The 27,371-nt window shown below is 35.5% G+C and overlaps 3 protein-coding genes across 3 annotated transcripts; all 3 read right to left on the bottom strand.

Annotated features, from left to right (window-relative positions):
* Positions 1-100: 100 nt before the first annotated feature.
* Positions 101-6,422, bottom strand: LOC110383368 (actin-related protein 5). Its single transcript, XM_064039173.1, has 12 exons — positions 6,243-6,422; positions 5,975-6,140; positions 5,235-5,401; positions 4,689-4,880; positions 4,213-4,443; positions 3,805-3,926; positions 3,609-3,689; positions 3,329-3,490; positions 1,750-1,913; positions 1,326-1,466; positions 822-976; positions 101-478 (listed from the first exon to the last, which is right to left on the bottom strand). The coding sequence occupies exons 1-12, from the start codon at positions 6,346-6,348 to the stop codon at positions 174-176; spliced, it is 1,992 nt and encodes a 663-aa protein (XP_063895243.1). The 5' UTR covers positions 6,349-6,422; the 3' UTR covers positions 101-173.
* A 704-nt stretch (positions 6,423-7,126) lies between these two features.
* On the bottom strand, positions 7,127-11,488 carry LOC135118127 (actin-related protein 5-like). Its single transcript, XM_064039264.1, has 6 exons — positions 11,383-11,488; positions 11,116-11,281; positions 9,827-9,993; positions 9,362-9,487; positions 8,700-8,946; positions 7,127-8,146 (listed from the first exon to the last, which is right to left on the bottom strand). The coding sequence occupies exons 1-6, from the start codon at positions 11,486-11,488 to the stop codon at positions 7,987-7,989; spliced, it is 972 nt and encodes a 323-aa protein (XP_063895334.1). The 3' UTR covers positions 7,127-7,986.
* An 11,436-nt stretch (positions 11,489-22,924) lies between these two features.
* Positions 22,925-26,891, bottom strand: LOC135118128 (actin-related protein 5-like). The gene is made up of 6 exons (XM_064039265.1): positions 26,786-26,891; positions 26,519-26,684; positions 25,223-25,389; positions 24,094-24,280; positions 23,430-23,543; positions 22,925-23,000 (listed from the first exon to the last, which is right to left on the bottom strand). The coding sequence occupies exons 1-6, from the start codon at positions 26,889-26,891 to the stop codon at positions 22,925-22,927; spliced, it is 816 nt and encodes a 271-aa protein (XP_063895335.1).
* Positions 26,892-27,371: the final 480 nt, after the last annotated feature.

Below are 27,371 nucleotides of genomic sequence, written 5' to 3' on the forward strand. Positions count from 1 at the left end.
ACCAACATCCCTTAGTTTTAAGACGCCTTAATATAGAAAATATGTGCTGCAATTTTTGATGCAACGCAATTTCCAGGTTTAGGCCGAGATTGTATACAATAAGTATAAGCTGGATATAAACAACATATTTTTAATAGTTTAAAAGATACTTTAATAATGCAAACCTTTCACATTCAACAATCCACTACTATTTCTTCCTTCACAACGTTAGAATCGATGGACGGGGCGAGCGTATTATCCACGATAGGTGCTGGGCTCATGTAATACTTATTACTGGCATAATGTTCCTTCAAGTATTCCGCGCCCATTTCATAGTATTCTTCTTTGGAAATGCACCAGGTTTCGAACTCATTGCTTCCCGCGAAGTCCCGGGCTCCGTACCAGGCATCAAGACTAGGGTTTTGGGCCATTACAACTTTGTGAGTGGATTGGAATGGTCGCATCTCTAACAGTTCTCTTTCGAGCCTCTCTTTTAAACCTGGAATGTGAAAGGTTCTGGATAAGTTTGGGTCCATAAGAAAATGCAATATCGATTTGAAATATTGGACATAATTATACATAGAGCCAAAGGAACGGACTGCTCAAAATACAAGAAGTACAATACAGCCGGTGAAAAATAGGCTTTGGAAAAATTCCATAGGAAATGAAGATTGTATCTTTATGATTACCTATACACAAAATGCATACAATTTTGGGTACAACATACACATACATGCAAATTAAAAAACTTGTCGAAGTTTTTAAAAATAAACTCTAGCTACACCAATTCGGAATTCACATTTAGGAATGCAAAATGTTATTTTATTATCATTACAACTCACCTGGGAATTGTGAGCAGCCCCCTGTCAAGAACACATTGTTGGCTAACAACAGCTGGTCCTCAGGGCTGAAGTGTTTGAACATGTATTCCATTGTCTCGGCTAAGCCGGCCTCTAAGTTGCCCATCATGGAAGGCTGGAACATCAGTTCTGGAGCCCTGAAATAAAATATATAAATATATTCGCAATGAAATATCATACCTAATATATTGGGCCTTCATCAATGACTGGTTCAATGATGATGGTCAACAATTTTTTATCCACGCCATGACAGCGACGATATTTCACTATTATGCATCACACACATGAGTATTTTTAATTAAAAGATTGAAGGAAAATAACAAAGAGCGTGTCTATACGTTTCAATAATCATATACATTGTAAAAAGAGAATAAAACGTTTTTTAACGACTTGACCACCCCCGAATCATATCTAACCTTGTTCTGTAAAAGCGTCATAAAGAAACACACATTTGTATTCAAAATATTATAGTTAGGATTTCAATACCTCAATGGTTCTATAGCCAGATGCAGTTGATGGTGCTGACTGGAGTTAGCTGGCGGGGGCTCGTATTCACGAAGAGCTTCCTCCAACTCTAGCAGACGCTCGCCGTCCGCTTCTGAGTCGGAATCTGCTTCACGGCTGATACTGAAACAAGAGATTAGGGATTTGTACAAAAATATAAATAGGGTCTAAGATTGCCTTAATGATAGGCAAAGAAATATCAAAATGAATTACGCATTGTGACTGAGATGTTCGATTAATTTTCACTACAAGTTCATGGATTAGGTATATTTTGTACGTAATAATGAAAATAAAAAAATCTTGAAATACAGTCTCATTCAAAAGGTCAAGGGTTCAAATTATAATGATAGGTATGTACTAAGTTTAAATATCACGGGTTTACCTACAAACCAGCCTTCAACGTTACCTTTTATAAGCATCCCAGTCGGAGTCCTGGTTGCCGAAGTCGTCCCCGGCGGCGGCGAGGCGCGAGATGACGCGCATGCGCTCGGCCGCCGCCGCCGTGCGACGCTTCACCATCGCCGCGCGACGCGCCCGCCGGGCCTCGCGCCGACCCACCAGCTCGCGGTACTGGACCAGACAATATATTATTATTACTCTATGACTTTTGTAAACTGTTACAGATATTTTATTTGACGAATGTGGGTGAGCCATACGTCAGTTGAATTAAAATCTATTCTGTGGTTTTTGCCTGAAAGAGTAACAGACATCCGCAAATGCACACTTACAAATCCTACCTTTACACAGGATATTTCAATAATATAGGATCGAAAGTAAACAAGGTAGCCAGAAGTCAGAAGTGCACTGCACACTGTGCAAATTGAGTTAAATAATATCCTTTGACTAAGGGATCAATGTCCTAAAAACCTAATTCTAAAATCTGTCATCTATATTATACTAATATAATAACACTTAGATAAGAGTTTGTATACCTATTTGCTTGAACGCGATAATCTTGAAACTCTGACCGATTAGAAAAAGTATTTCAATGGTAGATAGATATTTGTCAAGGAAAAGTATAGACTACTTTTTATCCGGGTGATGGAAATAGTTATCTCAGGAAGCGGATGAAATCGTGTGCGTTCGCGCAGCGGAATGTCGTTGAATTTAAAGATTCTAATTATGGAGATAATTAGTGTAAGACGTCCTATAATTGTGTATGGTAAATAAAAATTTGTGTATGCAGCCATTGTTGAGAAATTCACCAAAAACAGATTCCGCTGGGCGAACGTTGGCGAACGTTGTCCTGGCGGAACTTTTTTTAATCCATAGACTTTAGAAGAAAAGAGATGTGTCCGAAAATTAGTGTGTATTTGTGTATAATTGATTATGTATGAATGAAATCAGTGCATGCATAAACTTCGGAGAAATTCAAGTTTCCGCTACGCGAACGTTTGGCCATTAGCTAGTTTTCATATAAAGCGCTTACATAGAGCTGTAGATTTTTACATACGTTGTTTTGAATTTGTTTATATTTGTTTAAAAAACAGATTTAGAAAAAGTCATAGGGTTTAAAAGATAAAAATATAAAAGTAAAATACACTTATTAGGTCTTAGTTCTTAAAGTATGCAGTTTGGGGTCTAGATTTTCACGTTTACACAAACCTTGTAAGTGTCTCCAACATGTTGCCAAGTATCAATGATGTTCCGTTGACTACGTGATTGAAAATAACGTTAATAAACGTTACGTATTTTAACTAAAATGTCGTAAATAGTAGCATTATTATTAAAAAAATATTTTTCATTCAAGAAATGCAATTTATTTTTTCCTAACGCTTGTGAACGTTCGCCCAGCGGAATCTGTTTTTGGTGAATTTCTCCACAATGGCTGCATACACAAATTTTTATTTACCATACACAATTATAGGACGTCTTACACTAATTATCTCCATAATTAAAATCTTTAAATTTAACAACATTCCGCTGCGCGAACGCACACGATGAAATCTCTAGCGGAAGATAGACGATGATAAAGACATAGTTACCTTATTCCGTGTTTCACTGAGCCATGCTTGAAACGCTTCTGGTTCCGTGGGAGGGTTCATTCGTCCAGTGGGACGCGTCTCCAAATTCTCTTCAGCAGTAGCAGCGGCTGCTATACGTTGTTTGTTTTTCTCTATGCGCGCGTTTATGTTCGATATTTGTCTCTGTTAAATAATAATTTATTAATATATTAATTTATTATATTATTGAATGCGAACATGATCCCTTTACAATTAATCCTTCTTGATAGAAAGATATACATATAATATGAACAATAATTACCTGGAGATCTTCATAGCTTTTGATGTCAAATCCTTTTATTGCTTCATTGAATTCATCAGTATCACCATCTTCTATCATGTCCTAAAAACAAACACGACAAGATATCAACTTTACTACATTATGATTGATAGTGAAGAACACTGGGCACTGGGTTCTAAGGTAGAAGGTACCTAATGAAAGAAAGATAAGTAGGCACCTTTATAGCAAGAAGCTGGTTCAACTGTTCTTCATCCTCAGCTAGTCTCTCTTCTCGTTTTCTTGCATTTATTTCGAGCAGCCGTCTCGCCATCTCTTTCTTTCTCTCTTTTTGTTGCTCAGCTATAATAAAACGAAAATTACAATTTAGAAGTAATGTAAACACTTAAATCAGCAAACTACATTTTTATGAACCATAGTTTTTTTTTTGTAATGAGGAGTTGTTTGAGAAGTTCTCGTTTAACTCAATGGCGGCCCGCAACTAAATTCCAAGCACAAGTACGCGCCCGCATCCCTTCCCCACAACCACCACTAAAAGCTGATACTAATGTTACGCGCAATGTTTCATGACGATAATAAGTTTGACAAGAACTATAATAAATTATCCACTAAAATTAAACAGCTTTACCTGTCAATCCAGAAGAGCTGGCAGCCTGCACATAAGGCAGTTGAACTCTCTTGACATTAGCTTCATAGTAATCAGGATTGGCCCATTTCCTGATCTCCTCTTGGTAATCCAGTGCTATAGAGCAGTGTTCCTGCAGTATTTCCTCAACTCTAGACATGGTTATGGCATTCACATGAACTGGATACTTTAGTTGTAGCAGCTTGTGTAAGTAGTATATCATTTCACTGCCTCCTGTAATGCGAGGATGTTCATATTTTTTACATGTTGGCATATTATTCATAGGAAAATTGTTATATAATACCTGGTTGGAAACTGGAGTAAAACCAGTCAGACTTTTTAGTGACCATTAACTTTATAGCAAAGTACATAGGTATGTAAAATTAAGGTAACTCATAAATAAAATTGCACATCTACTATAAAGGAAGTAGTGTAAGAAGATTGGATTATTCAATTTAATTTTATAGAGTTATTCTTACCCAAATTAATTCTCCTAGCATGATCCACAATAACTTGCCCCCTGATGACAGGTATGATATGTATTGTATGGTAGCCACAGTTGACAATGAGTGCTGTGTCTCCGATATTGTTCCTGTACATACTGAACAAGGAATCAATTCCATAGCTCACTCCTGGCACACCATAGCCTTCAAATAGTAGCTCTGACATTACTGGAACATAAAAATAATTATCAGATAGAGCATGGCATCATTTTTAGATTTAAAAAAAAAATACTTGCTTAAATTATCTAAAATCTTTATGGTGTTATAAAATCATGAATCCTTTCAGTAGTTTTTATCAACCTTAACAGTAAGTAATATACCTTGTTAGGTTCAAACAAACATACATACCTAAATCTTTACAAAGTTTTTACATTTACAATACAATATTAGTAGTATGTTTGATGCCCTATAAGCTGTTTTCTTAGTGCATAATACACAACTTTATTATGTGAGTTTTCGAAGTACATTATAAAAATAAAATATATTTAAGTATGTTTAAATGTAATAAATGTTTATACATACACTGCCGACAATAATTAGGAGTAACAAAGGCTTCAGTCATAGCAATAGGGTGCGGCACACTGCCCTCGCTGTCTATTCCCAGATGTGAGAAGATGTAGTCAAACACTTGCTCCTGTGCCTCAAAATGTGTCACCACATTCTTATCAAATTGTGTCTTTAGTTGAAACCTGAAAAAGTTTGGTAAGCAATTTGTAATGGAGTATTCAATACTGGAAATCATCATCATCCTCCAAGCTTTTTCCCAACTATGTTGGGGTCTGCTGCAAGTCTAACCGGATGTAGCTGAGTACCAGCGCTTTACAAGGAGCAACTGCTCTATCTGACCTCCTCAATCCAGTTAGCCGGGCAACCCAATACCCGTAGGTTAGACTGGTGTCAGACTTACTGGCTTTATTCAATACTGGAAATGTGTATTAATATAAGCGACAGTGTTTAAAAGAGCAACAATACAAAATGTTTCTGAACAAATTCAAATTACTTCAACTTTGAACCTTTTCTTTTTAAATACTATAGCTATATTCAACAAAATGACTATTGTTAATACAACAATATAAACATGTAAAGAAATTGTTATTACAATTTGAAGTTCCAAAAGCGAACAGTACTCTCACTAATCATAGCAGTAGCATCTATATTACATTTACATTCTACATCTAAACATTAAATCCCGTCTGGAAATTATAAGAGACAACTTTGAATAGCTTAGGACTAAAACTTGTAAGTTTAACTTATATACTAACCTTACTGCTTCAATATTGATGATATCGTTACCAATCTGAATTGGTGGTGTGGCTGGCGGCTCTGCATCTTTTTTACATCGGTCTTTTCTAGGCCTGGCTATCAAGTTCTTGAAAATAAGGTTAGGCTCGTCATAAATTGACCAGCCAACTCTACATTGGTACGATCCTTAAATTTAAAAAATATCAATGATATGACATACTCAAGGTAATTTTAGAAAACTAAACGAATAAACGTTTCTTTCATAAATTGTAATAAATAAGTTCTAACCATTATCTATCACCAAAGGTATGTGTCCAAACTTTAGCGTAGGACTATATTCGTGAACTATATCCGGAACCGTCTTGTTGTCTTTTAGAACTAATATATTCTCCATTTTGTTCGTGAATTTTTCAATTAAAATGAAACGGTTTTTACAGAGTTACTTCACTTTTAACCGCAAATCCAAACTACAAAACCAAAATATAAACAAGTTTCAATTTGACACTATTGACAGTACTCTATGGATTTTTCGTAGGGATGTGAATTGAAGTCGTAGAAGGACTAATTGAAGTCCTTTGGGGGCCAAAGTAGAAAAGTAAGGGGGTCCTTAGACAGAACAACAAAATTGCGCTATATACGATATTGTGTAAAATGTATGTTTATTGGGCCAAAATAGAAGATAGTGCAATGATTTTTAGCGAACGAAATAGATATGTATACTTGTTTGCTTCTCTTTGATGCAGAAACGATTAAATGTTTTTTTATGAAACTTTGCAGTAATACAACTTAACAGAATAACTTACGCCGCCGGGGTAACTGCAGGCGAATTATTGTTGCGTCCTATATTGCGGTTATCATGTTTTTGTGGGCAGTTGGGGGAAAAATTCTCAGACAATGCGCGAAACCTGAAAATGCCAATCCAAATAACTACCATCACGACCAAACCAAAATGTGAAGTTGCTCCTTTGATAAGTGCCTGGTCACCAAAAATTTAGGAGCGGATTGTTGATGGGCTGAGAGATTGTTCGAAAGAGTTACTGCGGCCCCTGATGTACCCTACCAGGATAAAAAGGGCTTAAGAAGTAACATTGTGGGATACGAGTCCAACATTCCCTCACGCTGCTAACCCACAGAGGGAAGGGTCATGTGAATGAGTACAATAAAACAAGTAATCAACATATTTATGATGAACTTTATTCACAATACTGATGTCGCCAGTTATCACATCACAAACCACTAAAACTCTATTGATTTTTTATTATTGATTATATAATTATAATATCTTTTTTTAAATAAATCACATTCATATTAAACTTTTTTATGCAATAAAACCCTTAAAGGAATGTGTACACTAAATATTTCAAAAAATTTAGTGCTATTTTTATTGTTTTAAGCTATAATAGGCATGTAATAACAGATTACGCAGATGCATGTTATGTCAGAATGGAAAGAGGCACATTATTTACATTATGTTTTACGTAATGCAGTTACTATATCTGTAATATTGCCTGGTACATTCAAGACAACAATAATAACAACGAATTAAATATTTCATTTACAATATATAACATGTTTAGGCCTTAGCGCCGACAACGGTGCCAGCCTGCTTGTCGATCTGTTCCTTCTCCAGTTGCTTGCCAAGGTACTCCCTAGAAACACAAAAATTATTAAATATATCATATAGAGAATCTGTGTAACATAGTATTAACATAGGTCAGCTGACCACCCAATGACGCTATGTTTACAGATTAACGTTTGTTATACAAAGTTATCGTGATTATGTAATCATCTAATCAGATACATACAATGTACTCATAAAGCAGTTTGATAATACTTTCACTTGCAATACAATGTTGCTTATGCTTATCCTGATTGGGTCAAAAAACCTGTCTTCAGTAGCTTATTACTTGCACGCCCATGCGTGTGACAGACAATCTTCGAATTAAGCTGGATATTATCTGACTATATGCATCTACAATTTTGACGAGTCAAACAAGTGAAAGCCTGAATCAGTGGCCACTCTCCCTTTGAATTATTTTTGATTAAAATATGCACTTATACACAAAATGAAAACGTACCAGTTGTGAACCATCAATTTCTGGACGGCGAGTAGAGCCTCATATCGCACGTTGGGGTCTTCGTGGCTGAGCAGGTACATCACGCGCTGTTTGCCACCCAATTGCTCGATAATACTGTAGAAAGTAATATGTATTAGGAATAGATATATAATTAACCTTTTTTAGTAGGAAAAACTACCTGATTCCCGTTGTTGCAGAGAAACCAACACAAAAAATATGTCTATCCAACACCTGGATAAAAAACATGCATATGGATATGTTATTCTCTATATCAGTGCAAAATTTCTACAAAATGCATTTATCACTTTTTGCTGTAAAAATAAAAGACAAACTAACTTTCACATTTATAAGTATTACAACCTTGGGCCAGAGATAATTCTTTATTTATTTAATAGTTCTTGTACACATAAAACACAAACAAGAATAAATAATAGAAACAATTGTACAAGGGCACAGATTATCTCTAAAGATATTCTTCTCGAAGTGTGGGAATTAATATTTTCCGGCGGGATGTACATACTGTGGGGGAGTAGTAGACACATTCCTCAACATCACAGCCAGTTAAAGCCAAGACTTTGTCAGAACTCTTTAGCTGTTTAACCTTACCCTCCAGCAAATAAAGTTGAAAATCGAATAATAAACAAATGAATATAGATCATATACATACTGCTTGCCCCTAGGGTAGTGGCGCACGTATTCGCCGACGTCGTAGCAGGCCACGGCCAGCACGACGGGGTCGGAGCTCTTCTCCAGCAGGTGCACGAGCGTCCGCAGCAACTCCTGGCCGCGCTCGTTGAGGCGGGCCGCGTTCTCGCGCCAGAACTTAGCGGATTTATGGACGGGAGACCATTCGAGACTGGAATGATATAAATTGTTTAAAAATATTTTCAACTTGTTAGGAAAGTGAACCAAAACCAGTTAAACTTAGCTTTTCTAGTAAAATGCATAAGTATGTAAAATAAAGGTACACTCATCAATAAAATTGTACATCCAAACTAATATTATAAATGCGAAAGTAACTCTGTCTGTCTGTCTGTCTGTCTGTCTTTTCTTTACGCCTAAACTACTGAACCGATTTGTGTGAAATTTGGTACAGACATAGTTTGAAACTTGAGAAAGGACATAGGATAGTTTTTATTACAAAAAAAAATAAAAATAAAATTATTCCGGACATATAGCGCCATCTATTGGTCAAATCAAAAATCTGCTGGTAGTCACTATTCCACGCGAACGAAGTTGCGGGCAAAAGCTAGTCTGCTATAAAGCTTGATGGAGAAGTAGTATAAGAAGACTGGATTATTCAATTTAATTTAATGGAGTTATTCTTACCCAAATTGATTCTTCTAGCATGATCCACAATAACCTGCCCCCTGATGACAGGTATGATATGTATGGTATGGTAACCACAGTTGACAATGAGGGCTGTGTCTCCATGGAATGTTGTTCCTGTACATACTGAACAAGGAATCAATTCCATAGCTCACTCCCGCACACTGTAGCCTTCAAATAGCAGCTCTGACACATTACTGGAACATTTGATAAATTCATGGTCACTATAACATCAGTTACGGAATATAGAAATTATTTTTTGCAAAAATCTAACTTAGTACCCATTTTGATGTAAAAGAAAAATATTAATCCCTACACTAGTTTTATGAAACTTAAGTTACATGTATGTTGGTTTATGTCATAGGCTAAACACATTGTGCATTGAAATATAAAACCTTATAATGTGTGTTTCAGTATACTATATTAAATTTAGAAAATTTTACTTAGAGTAAAGTTAATACATACACTGCCTGCAATAGTTGGGAGTAACGAAGGCTTCTGTCATTGCAATAGGGTGCGGCACACTGCCCTCGCTGTCTATTCCCAGATGTGAGAAGATGTAGTCAAACACTTGCTCCTGTGCTTCAAAATGTGTCACCACATTCTTATCGAATTGTGTCTTTAGTTGAAACCTGAAAAGTTTGTCAAGCAAGTTGTAGTACAGTATTCAATACTGGAAATGAGTATTAACATAGGAATAAAACAGTGTTTCAAAAGCAACAATATGAAATGTTTTGCAAACTTAAACATTGATACATTTCAAGAGCCTCGAACAAACATCGAAATACACCAATGTATAAAGAAAGAAAACGAATCCAATCCAATTATAACTCTTTTCGACAAAATGCTCTTATTAATACAAAATCATATCTACATACATGTTAAGAAAAATAAAGGACAATGCCTAAAACGTCCCCACCCACCAACAGACTTGAAAGTAGTGTCATTGGATGCGCCTCATTTAATAGATCGTTTCTTATTATGGAGACATATTCCAAAAGTATGGGGTTTAGGAACTATAAGACAGTTTAGTATCCTTAATAATCAATTAACTTCAAGTTTGTTAACCAATTACTCGGAGTTGGGTGGACCGATTTTGATGTTTTATTTTTATTTTACAGAATCTATCTCAAAGTTAGTCTAATTTAATTTACATCAAGATCTTTTAAGCAGTTTTGAGTTATCATCCGTTAAAATAATCGGTATGAAGAGGCAATGTAGGATGTCGTAAGGACACATTCACCACCACCAACAGACTTGAAACTAGTGTCATCGGAAGCGCCTCCTTTATAGATCATAATTATCATAACGATTTAATCCAAATGTATGGGGTTTTGGAAATATCCGACATTTTATTATCTTTGCATTAAAAAGTCATCAAAATCGGTCCACGCAACTCCGAGTAATTGGTTAACAAACTTGAAGTTAATTGATTATTAAGGATACTAAAATGTCGTGTATTTCCAAAACCCCATACATTTGGAGTAAATCGTTTTGATAATCATGATCTATCGAAGGATGCGCTTCCGATGACACTAGTTTCAAGTCTGTTGGTGGGTGGGGACAGGGTCCATACAAAATCCGGCATTGTCCTTTCAATCTCCAAAAGCTATCATTACTCTCACTAATCATAGTAGTAGCATCTATATTACATTTACATTCTACATCTAAACATTAAATCCCGTCTGGAAATTATAAGAGACAACTTTGAATAGCTTAGGACTAAAACTTGTAAGTTTAACTTATATACTAACCTTACTGCTTCAATATTGATGATATCGTTACCAATCTGAATTGGTGGTGTGGCTGGCGGCTCTGCATCTTTTTTACATCGGTCTTTTCTAGGCCTGGCTATCAAGTTCTTGAAAATAAGGTTAGGCTCGTCATAAATTGACCAGCCAACTCTACATTGGTACGATCCTTAAATTTAAAAATATCAATGATATGACATACTCAAGGTAATTTTAGAAAACTAAACTAATAAACGTTTCTTTCATAAATTGTAATAAATAAGTTCTAACCATTATCTATCACCAAAGGTATGTGTCCAAACTTTAGCGTAGGACTATATTCGTGAACTATATCCGGAACCGTCTTGTTGTCTTTTAGAACTAATATATTCTCCATTTTGTTCGTGAATTTTTCAATTAAAATGAAACGGTTTTACAGAGTTACTTCACTTTTAACCGCAAATCCAAACTACAAAAGCAAAATATAAACAAGTTTCAATTTGACACTATTGACAGTACTCTATGGATTTTCGTAGGGATGTGAATTGAAGTCGTAGAAGGACTAATTGAAGTCCTTTGGGGCCAAAGTAGAAAAGTAAGGGGTCCTTAGACAGAACAACAAAATTGCGCTATATACGATATTGTGTAAAATGTATGTTTATTGGGCCAAAATAGAAGATAGAGCAATGATTTTAGCGAACGAAATAGATATGTATACTTGTTTGCTTCTCTTTGATGCAGAAACGATTAAATGTTTTTATGAAACTTTGCAGTAATACAACTTAACAGAATAACTTACGCCGCCGGGGTAACTGCAGGCGAATTATTGTTGCGTCCTATATTGCGGTTATCATGTTTTTGTGGGCAGTTGGGGAAAATTCTCAGACAATGCGCGAAACCTGAAAATGCCAATCCAAATAACTACCATCACGACCGAACCAAAATGTGAAGTTGCTCCTTTGATAAGTGCCTGGTCACCAAAAATTTAGGAGCGGATTGTTGATGGGCTGAGAGATTGTTCGAAAGAGTTACTGCGGCCCCTGATGTACCCTACCAGGATAAAAGGGCTTAAGAAGTAACATTGTGGGATACGAGTCCAACATTCCCTCACGCTGCTAACCCACAGAGGGAAGGGTCATGTGAATGAGTACAATAAAACAAGTAATCAACATATTTATGATGAACTTTATTCACAATACTGATGTCGCCAGTTATCACATCACAAACCACTAAAACTCTATTGATTTTTATTATTGATTATATAATTATAATATCTTTTTAAATAAATCACATTCATATTAAACTTTTTATGCAATAAAACCCTTAAAGGAATGTGTACACTAAATATTTCAAAAATTTAGTGCTATTTTTATTGTTTTAAGCTATAATAGGCATGTAATAACAGATTACGCAGATGCATGTTATGTCAGAATGGAAAGAGGCACATTATTTACATTATGTTTTACGTAATGCAGTTACTATATCTGTAATATTGCCTGGTACATTCAAGACAACAATAATAACAACGAATTAAATATTTCATTTACAATATATAACATGTTTAGGCCTTAGCGCCGACAACGGTGCCAGCCTGCTTGTCGATCTGTTCCTTCTCCAGTTGCTTGCCAAGGTACTCCTAGAAACACAAAAATTATTAAATATATCATATAGAGAATCTGTGTAACATAGTATTAACATAGGTCAGCTGACCACCCAATGACGCTATGTTTACAGATTAACGTTTGTTATACAAAGTTATCGTGATTATGTAATCATCTAATCAGATACATACAATGTACTCATAAAGCAGTTTGATAATACTTTCACTTGCAATACAATGTTGCTTATGCTTATCCTGATTGGGTCAAAACCTGTCTTCAGTAGCTTATTACTTGCACGCCCATGCGTGTGACAGACAATCTTCGAATTAAGCTGGATATTATCTGACTATATGCATCTACAATTTTGACGAGTCAAACAAGTGAAAGCCTGAATCAGTGGCCACTCTCCCTTTGAATTATTTTTGATTAAAATATGCACTTATACACAAAATGAAAACGTACCAGTTGTGAACCATCAATTTCTGGACGGCGAGTAGAGCCTCATATCGCACGTTGGGGTCTTCGTGGCTGAGCAGGTACATCACGCGCTGTTTGCCACCCAATTGCTCGATAATACTGTAGAAAGTAATATGTATTAGGAATAGATATATAATTAACCTTTTTTAGTAGGAAAAACTACCTGATTCCCGTTGTTACAGAGAAACCAACACAAAAAATATGTCTATCCAACACCTGGATAAAAAACATGCATATGGATATGTTATTCTCTATATCAGTGCAAAATTTCTACAAAATGCATTTATCACTTTTTGCTGTAAAAATAAAAGACAAACTAACTTTCACATTTATAAGTATTACAACCTTGGGCCAGAGATAATTCTTTATTTATTTAATAGTTCTTGTACACATAAAAACACAAACAAGAATAAATAATAGAAACAATTGTACAAGGGCACAGATTATCTCTAAAGATATTCTTCTCGAAGTGTGGGAATTAATATTTTCCGGCGGGATGTACATACTGTGGGGGAGTAGTAGACACATTCCTCAACATCACAGCCAGTTAAAGCCAAGACTTTGTCAGAACTCTTTAGCTGTTTAACCTTACCCTCCAGCAAATAAAGTTGAAAATCGAATAATAAACAAATGAATATAGATCATATACATACTGCTTGCCCCTAGGGTAGTGGCGCACGTATTCGCCGACGTCGTAGCAGGCCACGGCCAGCACGACGGGTCGGAGCTCTTCTCCAGCAGGTGCACGAGCGTCCGCAGCAACTCCTGGCCGCGCTCGTTGAGGCGGGCCGCGTTCTCGCGCCAGAACTTAGCGGATTTATGGACGGGAGACCATTCGAGACTGGAATGATATAAATTGTTTAAAAATATTTTCAACTTGTTAGGAAAGTGAACCAAAACCAGTTAAACTTAGCTTTTCTAGTAAAATGCATAAGTATGTAAAATAAAGGTACACTCATCAATAAAATTGTACATCCAAACTAATATTATAAATGCGAAAGTAACTCTGTCTGTCTGTCTGTCTGTCTGTCTTTTCTTTACGCCTAAACTACTGAACCGATTTGTGTGAAATTTGGTACAGACATAGTTTGAAACTTGAGAAAGGACATAGGATAGTTTTTATTACAAAAAAAAATAAAAATAAAATTATTCCGGACATATAGCGCCATCTATTGGTCAAATCAAAAATCTGCTGGTAGTCACTATTCCACGCGAACGAAGTTGCGGGCAAAAGCTAGTCTGCTATAAAGCTTGATGGAGAAGTAGTATAAGAAGATTGGATTATTCAATTTAATTTAATGGAGTTATTCTTACCCAAATTGATTCTTCTAGCATGATCCACAATAACCTGCCCCCTGATGACAGGTATGATATGTATGGTATGGTAACCACAGTTGACAATGAGGGCTGTGTCTCCATGGAATGTTGTTCCTGTACATACTGAACAAGGAATCAATTCCATAGCTCACTCCCGCACACTGTAGCCTTCAAATAGCAGCTCTGACACATTACTGGAACATTTGATAAATTCATGGTCACTATAACATCAGTTACGGAATATAGAAATTATTTTTTTGCAAAAATCTAACTTAGTACCCATTTTGATGTAAAAGAAAAATATTAATCCCTACACTAGTTTTATGAAACTTAAGTTACATGTATGTTGGTTTATGTCATAGGCTAAACACATTGTGCATTGAAATATAAAACCTTATAATGTGTGTTTCAGTATACTATATTAAATTTAGAAAATTTTACTTAGAGTAAAGTTAATACATACACTGCCTGCAATAGTTGGGAGTAACGAAGGCTTCTGTCATTGCAATAGGGTGCGGCACACTGCCCTCGCTGTCTATTCCCAGATGTGAGAAGATGTAGTCAAACACTTGCTCCTGTGCTTCAAAATGTGTCACCACATTCTTATCGAATTGTGTCTTTAGTTGAAACCTGAAAAGTTTGTCAAGCAAGTTGTAGTACAGTATTCAATACTGGAAATGAGTATTAACATAGGAATAAAAACAGTGTTTCAAAAAGCAACAATATGAAATGTTTTGCAAACTTAAACATTGATACATTTCAAGAGCCTCGAACAAACATCGAAATACACCAATGTATAAAGAAAGAAAACGAATCCAATCCAATTATAACTCTTTTCGACAAAATGCTCTTATTAATACAAAATCATATCTACATACATGTTAAGAAAAATAAAGGACAATGCCTAAAACGTCCCCACCCACCAACAGACTTGAAAGTAGTGTCATTGGATGCGCCTCATTTAATAGATCGTTTCTTATTATGGAGACATATTCCAAAAGTATGGGGTTTAGGAACTATAAGACAGTTTAGTATCCTTAATAATCAATTAACTTCAAGTTTGTTAACCAATTACTCGGAGTTGGGTGGACCGATTTTGATGTTTTATTTTTATTTTACAGAATCTATCTCAAAGTTAGTCTAATTTAATTTACATCAAGATCTTTTAAGCAGTTTTGAGTTATCATCCGTTAAAATAATCGGTATGAAGAGGCAATGTAGGATGTCGTAAGGACACATTCACCACCACCAACAGACTTGAAACTAGTGTCATCGGAAGCGCCTCCTTTATAGATCATAATTATCATAACGATTTAATCCAAATGTATGGGGTTTTGGAAATATCCGACATTTTATTATCTTTGCATAAAAAAAAAGTCATCAAAATCGGTCCACGCAACTCCGAGTAATTGGTTAACAAACTTGAAGTTAATTGATTATTAAGGATACTAAAATGTCGTGTATTTCCAAAACCCCATACATTTGGAGTAAATCGTTTTGATAATCATGATCTATCGAAGGATGCGCTTCCGATGACACTAGTTTCAAGTCTGTTGGTGGGTGGGGACAGGGTCCATACAAAATCCGGCATTGTCCTTTCAATCTCCAAAAGCTATCATTACTCTCACTAATCATAGTAGTAGCATCTATATTACATTTACATTCTACATCTAAACATTAAATCCCGTCTGGAAATTATAAGAGACAACTTTGAATAGCTTAGGACTAAAACTTGTAAGTTTAACTTATATACTAACCTTACTGCTTCAATATTGATGATATCGTTACCAATCTGAATTGGTGGTGTGGCTGGCGGCTCTGCATCTTTTTTACATCGGTCTTTTCTAGGCCTGGCTATCAAGTTCTTGAAAATAAGGTTAGGCTCGTCATAAATTGACCAGCCAACTCTACATTGGTACGATCCTTAAATTTAAAAATATCAATGATATGACATACTCAAGGTAATTTTAGAAAACTAAACTAATAAACGTTTCTTTCATAAATTGTAATAAATAAGTTCTAACCATTATCTATCACCAAAGGTATGTGTCCAAACTTTAGCGTAGGACTATATTCGTGAACTATATCCGGAACCGTCTTGTTGTCTTTTAGAACTAATATATTCTCCATTTTGTTCGTGAATTTTTCAATTAAAATGAAACGGTTTTTACAGAGTTACTTCACTTTTAACCGCAAATCCAAACTACAAAAGCAAAATATAAACAAGTTTCAATTTGACACTATTGACAGTACTCTATGGATTTTTCGTAGGGATGTGAATTGAAGTCGTAGAAGGACTAATTGAAGTCCTTTGGGGCCAAAGTAGAAAAGTAAGGGGTCCTTAGACAGAACAACAAAATTGCGCTATATACGATATTGTGTAAAATGTATGTTTATTGGGCCAAAATAGAAGATAGAGCAATGATTTTTAGCGAACGAAATAGATATGTATACTTGTTTGCTTCTCTTTGATGCAGAAACGATTAAATGTTTTTTTATGAAACTTTGCAGTAATACAACTTAACAGAATAACTTACGCCGCCGGGGTAACTGCAGGCGAATTATTGTTGCGTCCTATATTGCGGTTATCATGTTTTTGTGGGCAGTTGGGGGAAAAATTCTCAGACAATGCGCGAAACCTGAAAATGCCAATCCAAATAACTACCATCACGACCGAACCAAAATGTGAAGTTGCTCCTTTGATAAGTGCCTGGTCACCAAAAATTTAGGAGCGGATTGTTGATGGGCTGAGAGATTGTTCGAAAGAGTTACTGCGGCCCCTGATGTACCCTACCAGGATAAAAGGGCTTAAGAAGTAACATTGTGGGATACGAGTCCAACATTCCCTCACGCTGCTAACCCACAGAGGGAAGGGTCATGTGAATGAGTACAATAAAACAAGTAATCAACATATTTATGATGAACTTTATTCACAATACTGATGTCGCCAGTTATCACATCACAAACCACTAAAACTCTATTGATTTTTTATTATTGATTATATAATTATAATATCTTTTTAAATAAATCACATTCATATTAAACTTTTTATGCAATAAAACCCTTAAAGGAATGTGTACACTAAATATTTCAAAAATTTAGTGCTATTTTTATTGTTTTAAGCTATAATAGGCATGTAATAACAGATTACGCAGATGCATGTTATGTCAGAATGGAAAGAGGCACATTATTTACATTATGTTTTACGTAATGCAGTTACTATATCTGTAATATTGCCTGGTACATTCAAGACAACAATAATAACAACGAATTAAATATTTCATTTACAATATATAACATGTTTAGGCCTTAGCGCCGACAACGGTGCCAGCCTGCTTGTCGATCTGTTCCTTCTCCAGTTGCTTGCCAAGGTACTCCTAGAAACACAAAAATTATTAAATATATCATATAGAGAATCTGTGTAACATAGTATTAACATAGGTCAGCTGACCACCCAATGACGCTATGTTTACAGATTAACGTTTGTTATACAAAGTTATCGTGATTATGTAATCATCTAATCAGATACATACAATGTACTCATAAAGCAGTTTGATAATACTTTCACTTGCAATACAATGTTGCTTATGCTTATCCTGATTGGGTCAAAACCTGTCTTCAGTAGCTTATTACTTGCACGCCCATGCGTGTGACAGACAATCTTCGAATTAAGCTGGATATTATCTGACTATATGCATCTACAATTTTGACGAGTCAAACAAGTGAAAGCCTGAATCAGTGGCCACTCTCCCTTTGAATTATTTTTGATTAAAATATGCACTTATACACAAAATGAAAACGTACCAGTTGTGAACCATCAATTTCTGGACGGCGAGTAGAGCCTCATATCGCACGTTGGGGTCTTCGTGGCTGAGCAGGTACATCACGCGCTGTTTGCCACCCAATTGCTCGATAATACTGTAGAAAGTAATATGTATTAGGAATAGATATATAATTAACCTTTTTAGTAGGAAAACTACCTGATTCCCGTTGTTACAGAGAAACCAACACAAAAATATGTCTATCCAACACCTGGATAAAAACATGCATATGGATATGTTATTCTCTATATCAGTGCAAAATTTCTACAAAATGCATTTATCACTTTTTGCTGTAAAAATAAAAGACAAACTAACTTTCACATTTATAAGTATTACAACCTTGGGCCAGAGATAATTCTTTATTTATTTAATAGTTCTTGTACACATAAAACACAAACAAGAATAAATAATAGAAACAATTGTACAAGGGCACAGATTATCTCTAAAGATATTCTTCTCGAAGTGTGGGAATTAATATTTTCCGGCGGGATGTACATACTGTGGGGGAGTAGTAGACACATTCCTCAACATCACAGCCAGTTAAAGCCAAGACTTTGTCAGAACTCTTTAGCTGTTTAACCTTACCCTCCAGCAAATAAAGTTGAAAATCGAATAATAAACAAATGAATATAGATCATATACATACTGCTTGCCCCTAGGGTAGTGGCGCACGTATTCGCCGACGTCGTAGCAGGCCACGGCCAGCACGACGGGGTCGGAGCTCTTCTCCAGCAGGTGCACGAGCGTCCGCAGCAACTCCTGGCCGCGCTCGTTGAGGCGGGCCGCGTTCTCGCGCCAGAACTTAGCGGATTTATGGACGGGAGACCATTCGAGACTGGAATGATATAAATTGTTTAAAAATATTTTCAACTTGTTAGGAAAGTGAACCAAAACCAGTTAAACTTAGCTTTTCTAGTAAAATGCATAAGTATGTAAAATAAAGGTACACTCATCAATAAAATTGTACATCCAAACTAATATTATAAATGCGAAAGTAACTCTGTCTGTCTGTCTGTCTGTCTGTCTTTTCTTTACGCCTAAACTACTGAACCGATTTGTGTGAAATTTGGTACAGACATAGTTTGAAACTTGAGAAAGGACATAGGATAGTTTTTATTACAAAAAAAAATAAAAATAAAATTATTCCGGACATATAGCGCCATCTATTGGTCAAATCAAAAATCTGCTGGTAGTCACTATTCCACGCGAACGAAGTTGCGGGCAAAAGCTAGTCTGCTATAAAGCTTGATGGAGAAGTAGTATAAGAAGATTGGATTATTCAATTTAATTTAATGGAGTTATTCTTACCCAAATTGATTCTTCTAGCATGATCCACAATAACCTGCCCCCTGATGACAGGTATGATATGTATGGTATGGTAACCACAGTTGACAATGAGGGCTGTGTCTCCATGGAATGTTGTTCCTGTACATACTGAACAAGGAATCAATTCCATAGCTCACTCCCGGCACACTGTAGCCTTCAAATAGCAGCTCTGACACATTACTGGAACATTTGATAAATTCATGGTCACTATAACATCAGTTACGGAATATAGAAATTATTTTTTTTTGCAAAAATCTAACTTAGTACCCATTTTGATGTAAAAGAAAAATATTAATCCCTACACTAGTTTTATGAAACTTAAGTTACATGTATGTTGGTTTATGTCATAGGCTAAACACATTGTGCATTGAAATATAAAACCTTATAATGTGTGTTTCAGTATACTATATTAAATTTAGAAAATTTTACTTAGAGTAAAGTTAATACATACACTGCCTGCAATAGTTGGGAGTAACGAAGGCTTCTGTCATTGCAATAGGGTGCGGCACACTGCCCTCGCTGTCTATTCCCAGATGTGAGAAGATGTAGTCAAACACTTGCTCCTGTGCTTCAAAATGTGTCACCACATTCTTATCGAATTGTGTCTTTAGTTGAAACCTGAAAAGTTTGTCAAGCAAGTTGTAGTACAGTATTCAATACTGGAAATGAGTATTAACATAGGAATAAAAACAGTGTTTCAAAAAGCAACAATATGAAATGTTTTGCAAACTTAAACATTGATACATTTCAAGAGCCTCGAACAAACATCGAAATACACCAATGTATAAAGAAAGAAAACGAATCCAATCCAATTATAACTCTTTTCGACAAAATGCTCTTATTAATACAAAATCATATCTACATACATGTTAAGAAAAATAAAGGACAATGCCTAAAACGTCCCCACCCACCAACAGACTTGAAAGTAGTGTCATTGGATGCGCCTCATTTAATAGATCGTTTCTTATTATGGAGACATATTCCAAAAGTATGGGGTTTAGGAACTATAAGACAGTTTAGTATCCTTAATAATCAATTAACTTCAAGTTTGTTAACCAATTACTCGGAGTTGGGTGGACCGATTTTGATGTTTTTATTTTTATTTTACAGAATCTATCTCAAAGTTAGTCTAATTTAATTTACATCAAGATCTTTTAAGCAGTTTTGAGTTATCATCCGTTAAAATAATCGGTATGAAGAGGCAATGTAGGATGTCGTAAGGACACATTCACCACCACCAACAGACTTGAAACTAGTGTCATCGGAAGCGCCTCCTTTTATAGATCATATTATCATAACGATTTAATCCAAATGTATGGGGTTTTGGAAATATCCGACATTTTATTATCTTTGCATTAAAAAAAAGTCATCAAAATCGGTCCACGCAACTCCGAGTAATTGGTTAACAAACTTGAAGTTAATTGATTATTAAGGATACTAAAATGTCGTGTATTTCCAAAACCCCATACATTTGGAGTAAATCGTTTTGATAATCATGATCTATCGAAGGATGCGCTTCCGATGACACTAGTTTCAAGTCTGTTGGTGGGTGGGGACAGGGTCCATACAAAATCCGGCATTGTCCTTTCAATCTCCAAAAGCTATCATTACTCTCACTAATCATAGTAGTAGCATCTATATTACATTTACATTCTACATCTAAACATTAAATCCCGTCTGGAAATTATAAGAGACAACTTTGAATAGCTTAGGACTAAAACTTGTAAGTTTAACTTATATACTAACCTTACTGCTTCAATATTGATGATATCGTTACCAATCTGAATTGGTGGTGTGGCTGGCGGCTCTGCATCTTTTTTACATCGGTCTTTTCTAGGCCTGGCTATCAAGTTCTTGAAAATAAGGTTAGGCTCGTCATAAATTGACCAGCCAACTCTACATTGGTACGATCCTTAAATTTAAAAATATCAATGATATGACATACTCAAGGTAATTTTAGAAAACTAAACTAATAAACGTTTCTTTCATAAATTGTAATAAATAAGTTCTAACCATTATCTATCACCAAAGGTATGTGTCCAAACTTTAGCGTAGGACTATATTCGTGAACTATATCCGGAACCGTCTTGTTGTCTTTTAGAACTAATATATTCTCCATTTTGTTCGTGAATTTTTCAATTAAAATGAAACGGTTTTACAGAGTTACTTCACTTTTAACCGCAAATCCAAACTACAAAAGCAAAATATAAACAAGTTTCAATTTGACACTATTGACAGTACTCTATGGATTTTTCGTAGGGATGTGAATTGAAGTCGTAGAAGGACTAATTGAAGTCCTTTGGGGGCCAAAGTAGAAAAGTAAGGGGTCCTTAGACAGAACAACAAAATTGCGCTATATACGATATTGTGTAAAATGTATGTTTATTGGGCCAAAATAGAAGATAGAGCAATGATTTTAGCGAACGAAATAGATATGTATACTTGTTTGCTTCTCTTTGATGCAGAAACGATTAAATGTTTTTTTATGAAACTTTGCAGTAATACAACTTAACAGAATAACTTACGCCGCCGGGGTAACTGCAGGCGAATTATTGTTGCGTCCTATATTGCGGTTATCATGTTTTGTGGGCAGTTGGGGAAAAATTCTCAGACAATGCGCGAAACCTGAAAATGCCAATCCAAATAACTACCATCACGACCGAACCAAAATGTGAAGTTGCTCCTTTGATAAGTGCCTGGTCACCAAAAATTTAGGAGCGGATTGTTGATGGGCTGAGAGATTGTTCGAAAGAGTTACTGCGGCCCCTGATGTACCCTACCAGGATAAAAAGGGCTTAAGAAGTAACATTGTGGGATACGAGTCCAACATTCCCTCACGCTGCTAACCCACAGAGGGAAGGGTCATGTGAATGAGTACAATAAAACAAGTAATCAACATATTTATGATGAACTTTATTCACAATACTGATGTCGCCAGTTATCACATCACAAACCACTAAAACTCTATTGATTTTTTATTATTGATTATATAATTATAATATCTTTTTAAATAAATCACATTCATATTAAACTTTTTTATGCAATAAAACCCTTAAAGGAATGTGTACACTAAATATTTCAAAAAATTTAGTGCTATTTTTATTGTTTTAAGCTATAATAGGCATGTAATAACAGATTACGCAGATGCATGTTATGTCAGAATGGAAAGAGGCACATTATTTACATTATGTTTTACGTAATGCAGTTACTATATCTGTAATATTGCCTGGTACATTCAAGACAACAATAATAACAACGAATTAAATATTTCATTTACAATATATAACATGTTTAGGCCTTAGCGCCGACAACGGTGCCAGCCTGCTTGTCGATCTGTTCCTTCTCCAGTTGCTTGCCAAGGTACTCCCTAGAAACACAAAAATTATTAAATATATCATATAGAGAATCTGTGTAACATAGTATTAACATAGGTCAGCTGACCACCCAATGACGCTATGTTTACAGATTAACGTTTGTTATACAAAGTTATCGTGATTATGTAATCATCTAATCAGATACATACAATGTACTCATAAAGCAGTTTGATAATACTTTCACTTGCAATACAATGTTGCTTATGCTTATCCTGATTGGGTCAAAAAACCTGTCTTCAGTAGCTTATTACTTGCACGCCCATGCGTGTGACAGACAATCTTCGAATTAAGCTGGATATTATCTGACTATATGCATCTACAATTTTGACGAGTCAAACAAGTGAAAGCCTGAATCAGTGGCCACTCTCCCTTTGAATTATTTTTGATTAAAATATGCACTTATACACAAAATGAAAACGTACCAGTTGTGAACCATCAATTTCTGGACGGCGAGTAGAGCCTCATATCGCACGTTGGGGTCTTCGTGGCTGAGCAGGTACATCACGCGCTGTTTGCCACCCAATTGCTCGATAATACTGTAGAAAGTAATATGTATTAGGAATAGATATATAATTAACCTTTTTAGTAGGAAAACTACCTGATTCCCGTTGTTACAGAGAAACCAACACAAAAATATGTCTATCCAACACCTGGATAAAAAACATGCATATGGATATGTTATTCTCTATATCAGTGCAAAATTTCTACAAAATGCATTTATCACTTTTTGCTGTAAAAATAAAAGACAAACTAACTTTCACATTTATAAGTATTACAACCTTGGGCCAGAGATAATTCTTTATTTATTTAATAGTTCTTGTACACATAAAACACAAACAAGAATAAATAATAGAAACAATTGTACAAGGGCACAGATTATCTCTAAAGATATTCTTCTCGAAGTGTGGGAATTAATATTTTCCGGCGGGATGTACATACTGTGGGGGAGTAGTAGACACATTCCTCAACATCACAGCCAGTTAAAGCCAAGACTTTGTCAGAACTCTTTAGCTGTTTAACCTTACCCTCCAGCAAATAAAGTTGAAAATCGAATAATAAACAAATGAATATAGATCATATACATACTGCTTGCCCCTAGGGTAGTGGCGCACGTATTCGCCGACGTCGTAGCAGGCCACGGCCAGCACGACGGGGTCGGAGCTCTTCCAGCAGGTGCACGAGCGTCCGCAGCAACTCCTGGCCGCGCTCGTTGAGGCGGGCCGCGTTCTCGCGCCAGAACTTAGCGGATTTATGGACGGGAGACCATTCGAGACTGGAATGATATAAATTGTTTAAAAATATTTTCAACTTGTTAGGAAAGTGAACCAAAACCAGTTAAACTTAGCTTTTCTAGTAAAATGCATAAGTATGTAAAATAAAGGTACACTCATCAATAAAATTGTACATCCAAACTAATATTATAAATGCGAAAGTAACTCTGTCTGTCTGTCTGTCTGTCTGTCTTTTCTTTACGCCTAAACTACTGAACCGATTTGTGTGAAATTTGGTACAGACATAGTTTGAAACTTGAGAAAGGACATAGGATAGTTTTTATTACAAAAAAAAATAAAAATAAAATTATTCCGGACATATAGCGCCATCTATTGGTCAAATCAAAAATCTGCTGGTAGTCACTATTCCACGCGAACGAAGTTGCGGGCAAAAGCTAGTCTGCTATAAAGCTTGATGGAGAAGTAGTATAAGAAGATTGGATTATTCAATTTAATTTAATGGAGTTATTCTTACCCAAATTGATTCTTCTAGCATGATCCACAATAACCTGCCCCCTGATGACAGGTATGATATGTATGGTATGGTAACCACAGTTGACAATGAGGGCTGTGTCTCCATGGAATGTTGTTCCTGTACATACTGAACAAGGAATCAATTCCATAGCTCACTCCCGGCACACTGTAGCCTTCAAATAGCAGCTCTGACACATTACTGGAACATTTGATAAATTCATGGTCACTATAACATCAGTTACGGAATATAGAAATTATTTTTTTTTGCAAAAATCTAACTTAGTACCCATTTTGATGTAAAAGAAAAATATTAATCCCTACACTAGTTTTATGAAACTTAAGTTACATGTATGTTGGTTTATGTCATAGGCTAAACACATTGTGCATTGAAATATAAAACCTTATAATGTGTGTTTCAGTATACTATATTAAATTTAGAAAATTTTACTTAGAGTAAAGTTAATACATACACTGCCTGCAATAGTTGGGAGTAACGAAGGCTTCTGTCATTGCAATAGGGTGCGGCACACTGCCCTCGCTGTCTATTCCCAGATGTGAGAAGATGTAGTCAAACACTTGCTCCTGTGCTTCAAAATGTGTCACCACATTCTTATCGAATTGTGTCTTTAGTTGAAACCTGAAAAAGTTTGTCAAGCAAGTTGTAGTACAGTATTCAATACTGGAAATGAGTATTAACATAGGAATAAAAACAGTGTTTCAAAAAGCAACAATATGAAATGTTTTGCAAACTTAAACATTGATACATTTCAAGAGCCTCGAACAAACATCGAAATACACCAATGTATAAAGAAAGAAAACGAATCCAATCCAATTATAACTCTTTTCGACAAAATGCTCTTATTAATACAAAATCATATCTACATACATGTTAAGAAAAATAAAGGACAATGCCTAAAACGTCCCCACCCACCAACAGACTTGAAAGTAGTGTCATTGGATGCGCCTCATTTAATAGATCGTTTCTTATTATGGAGACATATTCCAAAAGTATGGGGTTTAGGAACTATAAGACAGTTTAGTATCCTTAATAATCAATTAACTTCAAGTTTGTTAACCAATTACTCGGAGTTGGGTGGACCGATTTTGATGTTTTTATTTTTATTTTACAGAATCTATCTCAAAGTTAGTCTAATTTAATTTACATCAAGATCTTTTAAGCAGTTTTGAGTTATCATCCGTTAAAATAATCGGTATGAAGAGGCAATGTAGGATGTCGTAAGGACACATTCACCACCACCAACAGACTTGAAACTAGTGTCATCGGAAGCGCCTCCTTTATAGATCATAATTATCATAACGATTTAATCCAAATGTATGGGGTTTTGGAAATATCCGACATTTTATTATCTTTGCATAAAAAAAAAGTCATCAAAATCGGTCCACGCAACTCCGAGTAATTGGTTAACAAACTTGAAGTTAATTGATTATTAAGGATACTAAAATGTCGTGTATTTCCAAAACCCCATACATTTGGAGTAAATCGTTTTGATAATCATGATCTATCGAAGGATGCGCTTCCGATGACACTAGTTTCAAGTCTGTTGGTGGGTGGGGACAGGGTCCATACAAAATCCGGCATTGTCCTTTCAATCTCCAAAAGCTATCATTACTCTCACTAATCATAGTAGTAGCATCTATATTACATTTACATTCTACATCTAAACATTAAATCCCGTCTGGAAATTATAAGAGACAACTTTGAATAGCTTAGGACTAAAACTTGTAAGTTTAACTTATATACTAACCTTACTGCTTCAATATTGATGATATCGTTACCAATCTGAATTGGTGGTGTGGCTGGCGGCTCTGCATCTTTTTTACATCGGTCTTTTCTAGGCCTGGCTATCAAGTTCTTGAAAATAAGGTTAGGCTCGTCATAAATTGACCAGCCAACTCTACATTGGTACGATCCTTAAATTTAAAAATATCAATGATATGACATACTCAAGGTAATTTTAGAAAACTAAACTAATAAACGTTTCTTTCATAAATTGTAATAAATAAGTTCTAACCATTATCTATCACCAAAGGTATGTGTCCAAACTTTAGCGTAGGACTATATTCGTGAACTATATCCGGAACCGTCTTGTTGTCTTTTAGAACTAATATATTCTCCATTTTGTTCGTGAATTTTTCAATTAAAATGAAACGGTTTTACAGAGTTACTTCACTTTTAACCGCAAATCCAAACTACAAAAGCAAAATATAAACAAGTTTCAATTTGACACTATTGACAGTACTCTATGGATTTTTCGTAGGGATGTGAATTGAAGTCGTAGAAGGACTAATTGAAGTCCTTTGGGGCCAAAGTAGAAAAGTAAGGGGTCCTTAGACAGAACAACAAAATTGCGCTATATACGATATTGTGTAAAATGTATGTTTATTGGGCCAAAATAGAAGATAGAGCAATGATTTTAGCGAACGAAATAGATATGTATACTTGTTTGCTTCTCTTTGATGCAGAAACGATTAAATGTTTTTTTATGAAACTTTGCAGTAATACAACTTAACAGAATAACTTACGCCGCCGGGGTAACTGCAGGCGAATTATTGTTGCGTCCTATATTGCGGTTATCATGTTTTGTGGGCAGTTGGGGA

The sequence above is a fragment of the Helicoverpa armigera genome, chromosome 18 (genome assembly GCF_030705265.1).
Source record: "Helicoverpa armigera isolate CAAS_96S chromosome 18, ASM3070526v1, whole genome shotgun sequence".
In the NCBI taxonomy this organism is placed as follows: Eukaryota; Metazoa; Arthropoda; class Insecta; order Lepidoptera; family Noctuidae; genus Helicoverpa; species Helicoverpa armigera.

Excerpts from the sequence above, each read along its gene's own strand:
- LOC110383368 (XM_064039173.1), bottom strand. The coding sequence starts at position 6,348 with ATGGAGAATATATTAGTTCTAAAAGACAACAAGACGGTTCCGGATATA. Across the intron at positions 5,402-5,974 it reads ATCAATATTGAAGCAGTAAG|GTTTCAACTAAAGACACAAT; the intron begins GTTAGTATATAA and ends AAACTTTTTCAG. Across the intron at positions 1,914-3,328 it reads TCAGTGAAACACGGAATAAG|TACCGCGAGCTGGTGGGTCG; the intron begins GTAACTATGTCT and ends TGTCTGGTCCAG.
- LOC135118127 (XM_064039264.1), bottom strand. The coding sequence starts at position 11,488 with ATGGAGAATATATTAGTTCTAAAAGACAACAAGACGGTTCCGGATATA. Across the intron at positions 11,282-11,382 it reads ACCTTTGGTGATAGATAATG|GATCGTACCAATGTAGAGTT; the intron begins GTTAGAACTTAT and ends TTTAAATTTAAG. Across the intron at positions 8,947-9,361 it reads TGCTAGAAGAATCAATTTGG|TTTTGGTTCACTTTCCTAAC; the intron begins GTAAGAATAACT and ends AAGTTTAACTGG.
- LOC135118128 (XM_064039265.1), bottom strand. The coding sequence starts at position 26,891 with ATGGAGAATATATTAGTTCTAAAAGACAACAAGACGGTTCCGGATATA. Across the intron at positions 23,544-24,093 it reads CACTACCCTAGGGGCAAGCA|TATTATCGAGCAATTGGGTG; the intron begins GTATGTATATGA and ends TACTTTCTACAG. Across the intron at positions 23,001-23,429 it reads AAATTGATGGTTCACAACTG|GGAGTACCTTGGCAAGCAAC; the intron begins GTACGTTTTCAT and ends TTGTGTTTCTAG.